Raw genomic sequence first — 16281 nt, forward strand, 5'->3', positions numbered from 1 at the left:
TAACGTGGTCAGGTGGTGTGATTACAGTCACATCCCTCGAAATTCGTATAGTGGAATCGCCTAGTCGTTACCCGAGACAGCATTGTGGGCTGTACTAACTTAATCGAAGGGGGAGATCGTGATGCGTCAGATATTGGAAGGTCGAACAAAACTTGTGTAAAAAGCCCCCGTGAACAAATAGCTCATCCAAATAAAACAGCGATTACATCAAGCCATAGAGTTTATTTTTTTAAAAGTACCCGGTGCATTTCAGTATTAATTCATTGGTACGCCCCAACAAACTTCGCCACATCATTGCTTTACTTTTCACGTGATAGTTTCCAAAGTCCCGGATGTTGTAAAGAAAATGCGTCGCCATGACACCAGAGGCAAAGGGTACCTGCCTGAGCAGTTATACCTCCCAGGGTGAAAGTCGTTTGCTTCTATTCCCTTTCGTGTGGCAGGGCGGGCAATTTATTTTAACAGATGAAAAATTGCCTGATGCTTATTTACCCCTCAATCCTATTTTACAGCCAAATGTTGCATCACAAACTCATAGGAATTAGGTTTTGGTTATCGGATTAAATTCCATATAAATTTTTTGCAGATGCTCCCCCCCCCCCCTTAGCTGAGCTGGCTTCAGACATGCGAATCACTTCCTGCTCTCCCTCTAATGGCCTCATAAGACAGCAGGAGGTTGATAGCAGAGAGAAAGTAGCGATGGGGGAAAGCATGTCAAAGTTATTTGGTATTTCCTGTGCAGTGTCCAATAATGGTTTCCTAACGTTCTTCTGTGCTGACATTTGTGCCTGCAAATTTTACATCGATACCCAGGACATCACATCTGACGCTTCAGCTGGAGGAAAATTTTGCTAGTCTTTAAGACTCCTATTTAATTTTTTCTTGGATAATTGACTCCCATCACCGTTGCATGATGCAAACGTATTTATAGCAGACACAATTTTTACTTCTACACTCAGAAGGTATTTTTTACATCTTTTTCTAAGCATTGCTGGGTTTTTGCCTATGTACTCATTTATATGCATTGTTTAATATGTCATATATAAAATCTATGCATTGTTCAGATGTCAGCTCCATTTCACATTTTTACAATTCCTAGTTCTATTACATTGCTTATTAGATGTATCATCCTGTTGGTTGCATTGATTTGCATTGTGTAATCTGCCTTGAGTCTCAGTGAGAAAGGCAGACTATAAATAACGTAAATTTAGAATGTTGCAAAATGCTTTCTGGATTTTATATTAGCAATAACAACAAAGCTGTTTTAAGTACCTGACTTGGCACTTTGAAACGTTCCCTACTGATATCTACATAGGTACTCTGTAAGCTTGACAGTGTGTGTGCAAATCTTGTTCATGATACAATTTTATTTTAGCCTTTGCAAACAGTCTGCCTATTACTCTACTAGAGAAGGTTTTATCTATTTCCATGCTGCTGCCTTTACAGATTAAAATCTTATCTATGTTCCAGTAATGTAGATGCTAACTCCCCCTCTGGACAAGCTTTACATTAATCTCTCTTCCCCAAGCTTCCTATTTCATAAGTCTCTGAGCTTTGTGCTCCACTCTAGAGTCTGGTAACATTTTTACTTGTGTGAGTTTTTAGTTGCTGCTTGTGAACTTTTTAATGATAAGGTGTATTTTTGCTCCGGTACACCATCTCGGTTGGACCTTCATCTGTTTGAAGTTTCTTGTGAGCCCAAAGCATCCACTGTGTTCTGCCCTTACATCTTTCCAGTTAGCTTCCATTGGGGGCAGATAATTTTATGTATCTCTGCGTTAGGTGTTGGGATTGTCAGTAGAAAACCAGTGTCATTTAATGGTTAAATAGCAGAGGCCAGTAGCACCTTTAAGACTAACCAACTTTACTGTAGCATAAGCTTTCAAGAACCACGGTTCTTTTTGTCAGATCTGTAAGTCAGATCTGATGAAGAGAGCTGTGGTGATCGAAAGCTTATGCTACAGTAAAGTTGGTTACTCTTAAAGGTGCTACTGGACAGACTAATAGGGCAAACTCCTCTGGATTTAATGGTTAGAGTGTCAAGCTAGGATCTGAGAGACCCAGGATCAAATCCCCTTATTGCCATGGAAGCTCACTGGGTGAACTAGGGTAGGCCAGCCATGCAGGTTATAAGGCTGGTCTAGATAGTAACCTTGAGCCAGGTGGCTGTCACAACTTGGCAACTGTCTTGCAGTGTGAATGGCAAGAGTTCTGTGGGACCAGGGTAAGAAAATTAACTCATCAGGGAAAAGATCAGGCTAGAGCTGTTCTCACTCTGACCTGGATAGCCCAGGCAAACCCAGTCTCATCGGATCGGGGAAGCTAAGTGAGGTCAGCCTTGGTTTGTAACTGGATGGGAGACAGGCAATGGCAAATCACCTCCTGTTAGCCGCTTGTCTTGAAAACCCGGGGGGGGGGGTGTCGCTGGAAGTCTGCTGTGACTTGGTGGCACTTTTCCCCATCAGACCGGTTCTTCTAAACAGGGAGTTTTCCTACCTGGAAGGCATTTTTGAGCGTTACGGTGCTTTCAGCTGGTTCAGTTCCACCTGCAGCAGGGAACGTGCTCTGCACACGCCCAGGGGCATTCTCCTTGTTGGTTGCCCTCCAGCACAACTAACAGCCTATCCTGAGTTCAGTGTCATAAATCCCCTCGGGCTTTGCCGTATGATCAGGTCTTAAACACCCAATCCTAGCCATGTGTACTTGGAAGTAAGGCCGGGCTTTGCACCCCAACAAACCGAGAATTGATTGAGTGGATGGACTCCCTCCGAGTTCTGTTTGGGGGCCAAATTCGCAGCTGCCTGGGCATGTTATATGTTTACTCGGAAGCAGGACCACGGGGAAGGGGGGTCCACCCCTTGAAAAAGAGTGCAGTAGCCGCGCCCTCACTGTACACCCCGCAGCCCCTCCGTTTCAAAACTCCTCGGGGGGGGGGTGCGGAGCTGCTCGCTGCGGACCGAAATCGAAGCCAGCCCCCCCCCCCCCCCCAGCCGTGTTTACTCGGCACCAAGCCCGCTCCCCTGCGCCGGCGTTGCAACCGATTGCAGCATGAACGGAGGAGGCGGAGGATCCATTCGGTTCGTCCCCAGCGGGCCGAAGGAGGCCAAAGTCGGAGCGAGCCTGCCTCGGCGGGGCTTCTCTTCGCTGGGTCTCTGCCCGCCCTTGCGGGAGGGGAGGGGAGGCGGGGAAGCGAGCGGAGCGCCTTCCCTCCTTTCCTCACATGACTGCGGGCGAAGGGACAGGCATGGAGGGGCAGCCGCCCGCGGACCCCGGCGCCTCAGGTAAGGCGGGCGGGCAGAGACCCGCGCAGGGGGCTCGGGGGCGGCGGAACGGACCTCTCGGGAAAGGGGCCTCAGGCCCGTCACCTCTCCGCCCCGTGGAGGGAAGGGGCGGCGTCGCGTCACGGGTGTGAGGGGCGCCTCTGCTCTGTCCCTGCAGGTTTTACTCCCATGAAGCCCGCTTTTTGCGTTGCTGAAAGGGCATTTTGTGCTTCCAGACAAATCCCGTTGTTTTCTGGTTTTGTAGCACGCCTTGAGCCTCAGCGGGAAAGATAGACTAGAAATGTGCTTTTCGGTGAGATGCGCCTGAATGAGGGGGATTATCCCATAGACCCGACATGAATGAAAGGGGCTGGGGTCTCAAGCCTTCCCAAGGCCTCTTTTCTTGATGTAGTTTCAGGGGTTGACATCAGTTCGCCTCCGTTTCATCCACACAACAGCCCTGTGAGGTAGGCTAAGCTGAGAATGGGTGGCTGCCCCAAGGTCTCCCTGCAGGCTGCCATGGCTGAGTGGGGATTTGAGCCGGGGTTTCCCAGATCCTAGCTCGACACTCTAACTACTGCACTGCATTGCGCTCTTCTTTTTACAAACACAAATATGTAAGGTTGCCAACTTAGGGTTGGGAAATTCCTGGAGATTTGGGGGTGCGGCCTGGGGAAGATGGGTTTTGGAGAGAGGAGGGACCTCAGCGGGATAAAGTGCCATAGAGTCCACCCTCCAGAGCATCCATTTTCTCCAGGGTAACTGATCTCTGTTACCTGGAGCTTAGTTGTAATTCCCAGAGATCTTCAGGTCCCACCTGGAGGTTGGCAACCCTAAATTGTTGGCCATATAGTTCATGAGTAGATTGTGAGCTCTGCCTACATAAGATTCTGCTTTCAAAATCCAGCATCTCCTGCTTACAGGTTCGTGAGAAGACAGCTAGGTCTATGGGACGACTGTTGGCAAACTGAGGGCCTTTAGCTCGGATAGAACTGGATTCAGTATGAAGCAACTTCTTCATGTATATATTCTTACTTCATTTATACCCCACATTTCTTCTCAGTGGGAGCCCATCATTCTCTTCACTTCCATTTTTCTCCTCACAACAACCCTGTGAAGTAGGTTCGGCTGAGAGTCTGTGACTGGCCAAAGTTCATCCATCAAACTTCCATGGCAGAGTGGGGAATCGAACCTAGGTCTCCCATATCCTAGTCTGTCATTCTAGCCTCTATACCACACTGGCTCTCATATGTGGGAAACATCTTACAACTCCAGCACCATTTGAGATGGACTCTTGCTTTGTTACAGATGTTTTCCTAAACTAGGTTCTCTGTTGCTAGACATTTTTTTACATGTGAATTGTGTACGTTCTGGTCTTTGCTTATGTTAGTCAACGTCCATTTCAAGTGAGAGACAGTGAGTGAGCTGCCACATCAGTACCCTTTATCCTGGGGAGATGGCTAACCCAGATGTTGAGCCATGCTTAGCAGATATATTTTCGAAGGCTTGTCGAATGCATAGCAGGTTTGTTTTTTATGGTAGTGGTGCACACTGGCTTCTCTATGCTTAATACTTCAGGGAAATTTGACACTGTCAAATGTTGGATGCTATCCTTGGAATCCGGCTCTCCATGGTTTCAATTTTGGGAGGGGGGGGGTCAAGGGAGAAATATATTTCAGTTCAAGGAGAAAGATTTAACTTTGCTTGAAGAAATGTGTACAGTATGCAGGCCAACCCTGTGATCAAAAAGGTAGATGTTTTGTGGCCTGTTTTGTGTGACATGAGAACAGCAATTGAACTTGTGGTTCAGCTTGTTTGAAATATGTATGGGAATCCTTATAGTGAATTATTTCGCTTTAATAGTGGCAGTGCAGTCTTAAGCAGAGTTATCTCCCTAAGTCCATTGAAGTCATTAGCCTTAATAAGGTATAACTGTATTTAGGACTGTACTTTTGAATACTCAGCAATAACAAAAAGCTTTCTGAAGTCTTCCTTCTGTGCCAAAATCCATGTCTTTTTCCTTTGGCTTTATTTATTAAACCTGTCTGATACATCAGACTATTAAATTGGCTGAAATTCAGTTGTTCAGTAGCTTTGGAAAGGAAATGGCAGCTGGCCTGTATTTTTCAGCATTGCCTTTACTGTTAACATAAGTGCTCTTTGTGAAGTAGGCCTGGAGACAGTAATGCTTCTATTCTCCTCTGGCGAGCAGGAGTTGACTCCAGGTGACCAAGTAGGGAAGTTTTCATAAACAGGAAGACTTGGCAATTCATTTTAGGCTGTGATTGATTGATTCAATTTCTAGCCTGCCCTCCTCACAAGCAGGCTCAGGGCAGGTTACAACATCATAGTCACATACAGATACATAGGCATATATAAAAACAAAAGGAATGAATATACCATAAAATACAATATAAAATACAATATAAGTATCAAGACACAAGATTACTCCATGTGGTATGTGCCACAGATACCTAAAGCAGAGGCTTATGCAGAAATAAGTCTCACCAAGTTAAGTCCTCAATAAGTATACATGGGATTGCCACTTCAAGTACTTGCGGATTTGCACAGGTTTCTTCATAACGACATGTGCAGAGCAATCAGATTATTGTCTACTTTAATCATAAAGAAAAGTGCGTGGACAGCTTAGAAGTATTGTCAGAAGTTCACAGAAGTTTCTTGTGGAAGTCCACATCATGCCTATTTATGGTTGTCTTCATCACCATGTGAATAACCTCAAAAAGAGAATGGGAGAAAGGGACTACCTTCTTTGGTTTGCCCCCCAGAATGCTGCCTGGTTGTTTAGAAATGATTTTTATTTAACCATTGTCAACCAGGCTGGAAAGCAGAGCATTAGACATAAATCAGCAAACCTAACCAAAAAAGTAAGCAGCTTAGGCTTGTGATCTCCCATAACTGCGATGCCTTTTCCTGAGTGCCAAACATACCGCTAAATCTGGAGTTGCATCTTCATTCCAATGGCAAATCTTTAACTACTTAGAGTAGCATGTTAGAGAAAAAAATGCACCTTTTGTAAGGCGGACTTTGTATCTCCAGTTTTAAATTATTGTTAAGGGGAGGTTTGAGTTCCACTCTTGAGTGTGGCCTTTAGGCAGAATAATACAGAAAGCTCTCTAGCATATGGAATGGCTTTTAAGCCAGGTTCTCAAACTATGAGGCAAACCTTCCTAATTCTAACTGTGAGGTGCTTCCCTCCTTTCCTACATGTGGTCCACCTTTTTAGGCATGTCTGGGAGACCCAGTACTGCCTTGCTAATCCTTCTGTTTTTGCCTAGAAGTGTCACAACTGTGAGATCAGCAGGCCACCATGCTTGGTATACTCAGGGCTTTTTTTCTGGGAACAGAGGTGGTGGAATTCAGTGGGTTGCCAGCACAGGACCACACAATGATGTCACTTTGGGTCATCTGGAACAAGGTTTTTTTTTTAAGTTTAAATGGCCCTCGGTGAAAATGGTTACATGGCTGGTGGCCCCGCCCCCTGATCTCCAGACAGAGGGGAGTTTAGATTGCCCTCCGTGCCATGGCATGGAGGGCAATCTCAACTCCCCTCTGTCTGGAGATCAGGGGGCGGGGCCACCAGCCATGTCACCATTTTCAAGAGGCGCCAGAACTCCGTTCCACAGCGTTTCAGCTGAAAAAAAAGCCCTGGGTATACTGATTCAGCTTCATGTACATGACCATTTCTGGTGCTGGTTTGTGAGGGATTAGAAGAAGGCTACTAACTCTGCTTAGAATGTTGCCATTAGGTGGATTGACTTTGATCGCAATGTTGTTGGTTGGGGATGGCTTTTTCTCTGGTGTCTGGCTAGACCTGGATTTCGTTTTTTTCCCCCTTTCGGGCTTTTACCCACTTGCTTGAATCATCTGAAGATGAATGTAGCAGAGTGCAGAATGGGTTTTATGAATTTATTGGAGAAGGTGCTGGTGAATGGGTCGTTCTGCCTTGGGGCAAAGCTCCACAGCAGAGGAGGCATCATGGAGAATATTCCCCAAGTCAGATCAATGGCTTCCAAGCCTACTGCCTTTGGGAGATATTTTCTACATCATCTTGCCTGCCTTTTCAGCTGTGAAACGGCTAAATGTTACAGAAGATTCTGGGGCATATTCTTCTGTGCGTATGCTAATAAATTAGGGACCATAGACTTCACCACTGTGTTGCCTTATGTACTACCCATTTCCTTAAATATGTGCCCTATGTGCGACCTGTGCTTCATGCTGTCTAATGTCAGTCTCAGAATTGCTTATGTTCTGTTTCAGCATTTCTTCAACTCTGTATCGGATTCTTGCTATTGCTATGCCTTTGTAAATTTGTATTAATTTACCCTATGGCATTGTTCATAGAAATGTCCTTGATATTGACTGTACTAATCTCACACTGTGTAATCCGCCTTGAGTCTCAGTGAGAAAGGTGTACATAAATAAATAATACTCTGTTCATGGAAGATGCACCAGCTGCTGAGGAGATGGACCCTCTGCTTAGCCGACAGTTGGGGGCTTTCAGTTCTGAATGCTGGCCTTGCCCTAACACCACCAAATTGGCACTTGGGGAGGGGGACACTGTGATGTCACAAATGCTGGGCAGTTACCCCTAATTCGCCATGTTCAATTGATGGATCTGGGTACCTTAAAGCACATTGTGGAAATATTTGCATAAGGCCACCCAATGAATTCATACCCAAGCTGGGATTGGAACATGCTTCTCAATATTGAATCCCACACTGCCTAGTAAAAATGACTTTGGCTTGGTCACGCTGAAAATTCAGAGCAGTCCAGATGTTTCTCATTCGAGTTGTTTTTGAGTGCCTGTGCATGATTTTCCTGGCCTGGGGAGAAGGGAAGGATGACAGTCTGTCATTCAGAGAAGCTTTGTTGGAATGTCTGGTGAATTTTAGCCATGCTGGTGTGGGACGAGACTTCCTTTAAAAACTACTTTCATACTAGGAATTCCTTGGTAAGCAATTACATATCTATATATAAATAAGACTAAAGTTTTTCTTAAAGTTCAGGGCTGCGTGTATGCTGGGACTTTGTGGGTGCTTCGAAGAAGTGAACACTGTTGGTCTTGAAAGTGAACTTCCTTTTCCCGAGAATCTCCACTTTCATTTGAACAGAGAATTAAGCAGTTTATACTCCTTATGACCACTAAGGTGTGGTTGAAAGGATGAAATCTCAGGCGCTAACACATGGCTGGGGGAGTTCTAGCGCTCTGCAGAATTTCTTCCTCTTCTCCATAACTTACATAAACAGAATAAGATATGAATTCTACATACATACTTAATCAGAGAAATTTATACATGATGTCAATGAAAGTGGCTGAGCTGGCTCAAAGAAAAATCCAAAACCAAATGTTCTGTGATGTTTTCATGCGGTCCAACCCAAAGATCATAAAACAGCATGCCAGCTTTCGAGTTCTCCAGAATTCTTCATCATACTTGGATTTAAAAGACTTCAGTTTTGTGTATTTGGGTGTGTGTCTGCTTTTGGCTTTTTAAGAGACCTGTCTTATCTAGTCCTAGGAAGATGTTTAATGAACTGCTATCTTCTGTATTCTGAAATGGATCCTGCCATTTTCACTTCTTCTTCTTCTTCTTCTTCTTCTTCCCTGAAGGCTTAGGTTCGGTTTGAAACCAGCACCATCAAATTTCATTTAACCCATGACACACCCTGCACAAAATTCAGACCGGAATTCTCAGTATCGTATCTTGAAACATAAGCCCCTCTCCATGCATACCTTTTTCATCCAACATGAAGAATGTTTTGGAGAACTTAAAAGGTCTAGGCAATGTAAATAGTTATAGAATCCATCTTTTTCTTGTTGCAGAATTTGCATTGTCATACAGAATTTTATCCTCCCCACAACACAGTGGCCATTTCACTGTACGTAGAACCAGTGTTTCTCTTTATTCATGGTTTTGCTTCAAAGTCCAGACCCTGCAGTGGCAAAAACTTCCTGTCTTTCAGTGGTCTCTGCTCCTTAAGGAACATCCCACCACACAGTTCCTCTTGTGTACAGACTCTATTGTTTTTAGGCTTGCCAACCTCCAAGAGAGGCCTAGAGTTACAACTGATCAGATAACAGAGATCAGACCCCCCTGGAGAAAAGGGCTGCTCTGCTAGGTGACTCTATGGTACCATACCCTGCTGTCGCCAGGCTGCACCCCTAAATGTCCATGGATTTTCAACCTGGAGTTGGCAACCCTGATTGTGTTTGCTGTATTCCAGTGACATGCTTTACTGTTGTTTCTTATGTAGCAATTTCTTGTTTTGGAGATTGGGATCAATTGAGTTATAGAATTTGCATTGGGAAAAGAGGAGTACTCTGGGCCGGTTTTGTTTCATCGCCTGGTTTATGTGTATGACAGAAGCATAGTATAGAAATATTTCAAAAAAATCTTAATTCTCTCCCAGCCATGCCCATTGTCACACCCATATCCAGGGGAAAATAGATTTTTCCACTGGATACAGCTGCAAAGACCCTTGGTGTCCGTCCCCCCCCCCCCTTACAAGCATTCCGCAGCATCAGTTTGGTCTACACGTGTAGCAAAATAAGTTTTTTGATGCCCCCTTCCAACTTCTCTGCCTGTCAAAAAAACCCCTACCAACGAGTCACATTTTTGGCCAGCCTATTCCCTGTGGTGTTGGTTTTCTGCTTGCAGGGAGTTTCTTACTCAGAGGCACATCACACACAAAATCCCCACCATGATTCCAGTAAGTATGTAGCCCAACGTGGTATCATCTGTTTTACCATTTCGGGGGACTCTCATCTCTTCCTGCTTCACATCTAGGACAGGCCTCAGTCAAGCTCTTTTCCAGCTGCAATTGTATTTCAAGCTTGAGCCTGCTTACCGGTTCAGATTTTCTGTGCAGGTGGCCATCAGGATCTGGGCCTTTTCCTCTGCGGCTCCTTGTGTTCGGATCCCCCTCCTCACAGCAACTCCTGTCTCGTTTTAGGTCACCAGGTGAAAGTTGTTCTGCTCATGAAAAAAAAATCCTGGTTTTTGTGTTTTGATTTTTGAACTGCTTCTGTTCCCCTGTCTTATCCCCGGTACCTATGATGTAATGTTTTGCTTGTGTTTTGTGATTTTAATCGTTCTTATGTAAACCGTCTGAGAAGCGTAGGCTAAGAGAGTTCAGGGTATAATCCCCCCCCCCCCAAATAAATGAGGTAATTCCGCTACTTTTACAAGTCCTTGAAGTTTGTGATGGCTGGTTTAAAAAGTACTGAGCCATTCAGAAAAGGTCAACGTTTGCTATTGGCATCGGGAAGTGTTATAAAAACAGAAATTAAGTGTTAACAAAATTACGTGGTGTAGAATTGGCAAATCTTCAACTCAACTTGGTGCTGGAGAAGGGAAAGACGGTGAAATGTCAACAGCGCTCTGATTCAGTTGTGTGTTGGCACAACTGTTCGAGGGTTAGGAAAGATAGATCCCCAGACCATTGTTTTAATTGGGTGGCCAGGTAAAAGGACTCGTTTTACCAACGTTGGAGGCATCCTGGAACAAAGCACTTGAGAAACTGGTTCCTGTGCCAATTTGCAGGAGCAATAAGCAAGTGAGGACGGGGGACCTTGAGGCATAGTCTGTCACCTGAGATGGTCAGCAAAAACATTTTTGCATGAAAACTGAATCGGCATTGAACATACGGCCTGATGCGCAGGATGTGAAGCTGCCCTGTGCTCATTCATTAAGATGGTTTATAATAAAAGGAAGTTTTTGAAACATTCATGATGTTGAATGGTTAGAAATTGTCTAAAAATAGCAAAAGGCACTCAAAGGTAATGCATTGAAGGTTTCCTTTGCTGATTGGTGCTAGCTGGAAAAGCTAAATGGCGGCCAATCTTTACTTTTTAACTCTTGTCCGTTTCAAGTCAGCTACACGATACCATATCATCTTTGGTAACTTTAGGTATGTACTTGTAGTCGACTAAAGGCCAATTCACACAGGTCAAAGTCCATGTGTCCCCCGTGTTGACTTTGAACAGATATATTCTGGAACTTCCCAGCAGGGAATTCAGTTCCTAGGTGTGTGCAATTCCAGTTGGATTGGAGTTGGATTGGGACTATGGCATGTGAAGAGAAACGGCTTCATCACTTCCCCCCAGTTCTGTTTTCCAAACAGGGAACAGTCTTAGGAAGCTACTGTGCCTAGTTAGGGGAACGCAAATGTAGGCACGAGTACATACAAACTGGACAATTTTTGTGCTCTTTTAGTGTACCACATTTGAGGTTTAGATTACTTGCTCACTTTCAGTTGTAGGTTGTAGGATTAAAAAAAACCCCACTCTAACTATTATTTACTTGAGAGCTGAGAAGTTGTGTGATCATGTTTAGGATTACACCTTAGCCTGTTGATTGCAATTAATCCATAACTTCAGACTCTGTTTCTTTAGGATAAGATAGGGGAGAAGAAAGGAAATGCTGATGAATGAGGCTTTTATTATTGTGTCCAGATTTCTGGCTCTGAAAGGGATGGGAAACATCTGGTTTTGCTAAGGGGAAATCTGGGTTCCTCATATGGCTGCAGTTGTGGGGTGGGGGGTGTCACCTTTTCTCCATGGCCGTGGCCTAAGACAGCAGTAATGACACCTCGACTTTTCTTCTTCCTGGAGGATCTTCGATGTTGTTTCCTGATGTTTTTCCTCTCCCCTTTGTTTTGGTAGCATCTGACGAAGTAAGCTTTGACTCACAGAAGCTTATGCTGTAGTAAATTCGATGGGTCTTTAAGGCACCATTGGACTCCTATTTTGTTTTGCTGCTGTTGCTACTATGATAAAGGTTTTGTGCTTAATGGCACCTTCTGAGTTGTTTTTTTAAAAGAATGTTGGCAGACTTTCTAAACAGCTGTAAGCAGAGAGTGTCTGTTGGCTTACAGGTATTTATAAAATCATAAATATCTGAATGAGTTGGGGGTCTAGACAGCTGACAAGCATAAAAAGTGATTCCATGAGTTTATATCTTAAGACCTTTGTAATTTAAGAGATTATTAATAAACGCACTGTTTCTCAAAAACACATTGTGCCAGTTCAGCAGTGTGTGGTTGCAGTTTTCTGTATACCAATGAACTGTCTTTTCCAACCAGAAAGCTAGAAACATCTTTCTACCTGAAGATCTGTGGTGGGAAATTGATTTCTATTGGAAACTTAGTTGGTGATCTTTCATTAACTCATAAGCTAAACCTTGGACTGGTATTCTTTTCTGAAAGCTTGGAGTAGGGCAGGGTTTGACAAATCCCAGGTGCCAGGTCAGTATGGTGCCTAAAAATTTCATTGTGGCACCAAGTATGTTTTTGTGGTAGCAATAATTAGAAAATATGGTCACACGTAACTTTGAAAGCTGGGAAATATGAGTCTACCACCTAACATTCGGGGCTGGCTTCAAGAGTCAAAGAAAATTTATCAAGGCATGGCCCAAGGTTGGGGAAGGACGAAGAGTGAACGGGAGTTTCTGTAGGCCCTCTCCTATCATTCTAGAACTTGGGGCAGCCAATGAAGTTGATGGGCGAAACTTCAGAAGAGGCAAAAGCAAGTGGTACTTCACTTAACGACTAACTCAGTTGTGGAATTCTTTACAAATGTTTGCTGTATAAAGATGGATAGAAGAAAATGTAGGCCTGCTTCTGACATAGGATTTTGTGCTTGCTTATTGAAAGATGCATGTAGAGAATCGGGCATCAAACTGCTGGGAAAATCAGGCACAGATCTGATATGTGAAACAAACAATTACTTTACAAAATATGTATACTTGAGTCTTTAAGGCAGGTTCATAAAACATATTGTTAAGATCAGGACTAACTTTTATTTATTATCTGCTTCACCAGCTTCCTTTTTTGAGTGCAGTAGTTATGCAGTCACTAGGGCTGGGCTTGACAATTTTTTTTCTTGGCAGCCAGCCCAAAAATTTAGGCATCAGACTCGTTTTTCATCCTTTGTGGTTTAATATTTTACTGACCATGCTTTCTGATTATTGCTATGTCAAAACCTAATTTTGTTAAAGCTATGAGTAAAGTGGTATATTAAAAATGTATAATCATGGTATCACCACAACAATTTCTAACCCTGGCCTAATTTCTCCCCAATTTCTCACAATTCTATTAATTTTAAAAAATTGTTTAATTGAATATTGGAGCTAGTATGGAAAGTATCTAGTTAAGAAACAGGGCTTTTTTTCAGGGGGAATGCGGGGGAACGGAATTCTGGAACCTCTTGAAAATGGTCACATGGCTGGTGGCCCCGCCCCCTGATCTCCAGACAGAGGGGAGTTTAGATTGCTCTCCACACCGCCAAGTGGCGCGGAGGGCAATCTAAACTCCCCTCTGTCTGGAGATCAGGGGGCAGGGCCACCAGCCATGTTACCATTTTCTCTGAGGGCAACCCACTGAGTTCCACCATCTCTTTTCCCAGAAAAAAAGCCCTGTTAAGAAATGAATTCATCCACCACCACTGAATGTTATGAAGTTGTTCCCTCTAAACAAGCCACAACAAGACCTTCATGCATGCTCATTGTTATACCATACAACAAAACATTCTGATGCAAAATGATAATGCTTTGTAGTTCTACTGAAAATTGCAGAGAGAAGCTATAATAAACTCATAGCTGGAAATACAGTGAAATTCCTGGGCACCTTGGTAACCTGGCACCTGGGATTTGTTGAGCTTTGCACTTGAGTGTTTGACAGTTGACGGTGCTTCCAAGTCATCAATAAATATACCTTATAGATAACTGAACAGCACTAGTGCATTGAATTATGTTGTATAATTATTATTTCTTTAACCATAGAAAGAGCTAAGAAATACTCTGCTTAAAGTAAGACCACTACTGGTAACGGTGGCTAAAATGGAGGGAAAGAAAGGACTTGGTAGTTTTCAAAAAACTGGTAGTGATTTTCATCTTAACTACAATTTGTTGAAATAGAAATGATAAGTCCCTTCCAAGGAGGCAGCTGTATGCTGTTCAGTTTAATGGGATATTTGCAACGTTCTGCATCCGTTGGATGCCGTATGTCATAGCGATGATAGCATTATCATTATCCACCCTGGTCTTTTTGGCAGACAATCTTGGGTGTGTCCCTCCCTGTTCTTTGCCAGTCTATGATAAATGTGCCGCAGTACTGCCTCGAATCCTTGGCAGTAGGACTGCCCTACAGAGAGGGCTGAAATCTTTCCATTGCATGTCAGGCCAGCATATTGTGAAGGTACCTTTGTGCATTGCATTACTTGGCACTGAGGTTTATCTCACCTCCGTAAGACAAAAACACCTCAGAACCAAGCCTTGCTGGATCAGAAGATCTAGTTCAGCACACTCTTTCCCCATAGTGATCCACTGTACACCTTAGGAACTCCCACAGCCCCCATCCTACTCTTTGGATCTCAGCAACTGGCATTCTGCAGTGTACAGCCACCAAACACGGAAGTTCTATTTAGCCATCATGGCTTACATTCATTGATTGCTCTGTTGTGTGATAGCCAGTGTGGCGTAGTGGTTAGAGTGCTGAACTATGATTTGGGAGACTCAGGTTCAAATCCCCACTCTGCCACGGAAAGTCTTGGTCCAGTCATGCAGCCTAACCTACCGTGCAGGGTTATTGTAAGGAAGGGGGAATGCTGTAAGCCACTTTGCAGAGGCAAGTGGGGTATGAATTAAGTAAATAAAATGATCTGATCTTTTTTTTTTTTTAAAATACCTAAGCCATTGGCTGAAACTGTATCTTGTAGAATGAATTCTGTGTGTGAATTGCATGTTGGGTGAAGACGCTCCTTCTTCGGTTTATCTGGAACCTATTGCACGTCAAATTCTTTGGGAGTCCCCATCTTCTAATATACTGGGAGAGGGAGAAAAACTTTCAGTACCAAAGAGGGGCTGCTCTTATACTCTTGGTTCGGTTGTGCTCAGCATTGCACTGAAAATGATTTTACTATTTTCGTACAAATGCTCTGCTACGGAAGCTTCCTGGGTGAGCTTGGGCCATCCTCACCTGCCTCTGGATTGGTGTGAAGATAGATGAAATGGAGAAGAGGGGATTTTTGTTTTTTAAGTTTTAAATTTTATTTGAAAGGGGGAAAAAAGTAAACAGTAAAGACAGTAAACAATGCATAAAATAACAAGCAAAATATATCACAGTACGTAAAGACAATAGAAACAGAATATATAGCAGCATATTACAGTACAAACTATTTCTCCTCTCCATCCGAGAAGAGGGGAATGTTGTGAGCCAGTAACAAAATATTTTACAATAATACATCATTTTCAGTTAAAAAATGTACCTTTCTCTTCATTTTGGGAAATGGGGCAAAACAACCTTGCGCGGGGATTTTTTCATTCCTTTCTGGTCCATCCCCTCTTTTTTTAAATGGCTGGCACTGTCAGCCATTGTTTTTCATGAACTGGATCCACATGCTTTCCCTTTCCTGTGCAAATCAAGAATATTGGTGGATCCTGTGAAGGCTGCAGTACATATTGGTGCAGTCGCTTGCATCTTAATATCCCAGCATTTTCTGTATTCAGGAGAATGCAGAAACACCCTTTTTAAAAAAGCTTACTCTTGAGAAGTATCTGTAATCTTGAACAGTCTTCCTGTTTATTAGTTCTCTCTTGGGTTGTTTGGTACACTGGGAAAGAAGGTATCCTGGAAACAGATAGAACTTAGACTTTCCTATCAGTTCCACATCCTGGTTTTCTTCTGAAAGGCGAGGGTGTGTTTTCAGGTGATGTGGCAATGTCAGAAAACCTGAGAAAACATGATGTCAAGTTTTGGATGTGGCAGCAAGTGCAGAACAACATTTTTGGCCTGCCCTAGCAGATAGTTATATTAGGGCTGGCTGCTGAGTTAATCTCCTGACTTGGAAATTGTTAATTGAGTGACTCTCAGTGAAAGCGTTTATTCTCAGAACCTTAATGGAAGACGGAAGCATGAGAGAAACACATGAATGAATAAAATGCTGATGCTTGCTGTTCCAATTTGGCCACATCTAGGCATTAAATGCAAAACCTCCATTTGTAAT

The 16281-nt window shown here is 43.5% G+C and overlaps 1 protein-coding gene across 1 annotated transcript in view; it reads left to right on the forward strand.

Annotated features, from left to right (window-relative positions):
- Nucleotides 1-3125: 3125 nt before the first annotated feature.
- The window catches only part of SNX8 (sorting nexin 8), a 35150-nt gene continuing 21994 nt past the window's right edge, over nt 3126-16281 (forward strand). Inside the window, exon 1 of the mRNA XM_054993073.1 lies at nt 3126-3281. Coding sequence (XP_054849048.1) covers nt 3221-3281 — 61 coding nt within the window. The 5' untranslated portion in view covers nt 3126-3220. The remainder of the gene's footprint in view (nt 3282-16281) is intronic.

The sequence above is a fragment of the Eublepharis macularius genome, chromosome 12, assembly GCF_028583425.1.
Source record: "Eublepharis macularius isolate TG4126 chromosome 12, MPM_Emac_v1.0, whole genome shotgun sequence".
Classification (NCBI taxonomy): domain Eukaryota; kingdom Metazoa; phylum Chordata; class Lepidosauria; order Squamata; family Eublepharidae; genus Eublepharis; species Eublepharis macularius.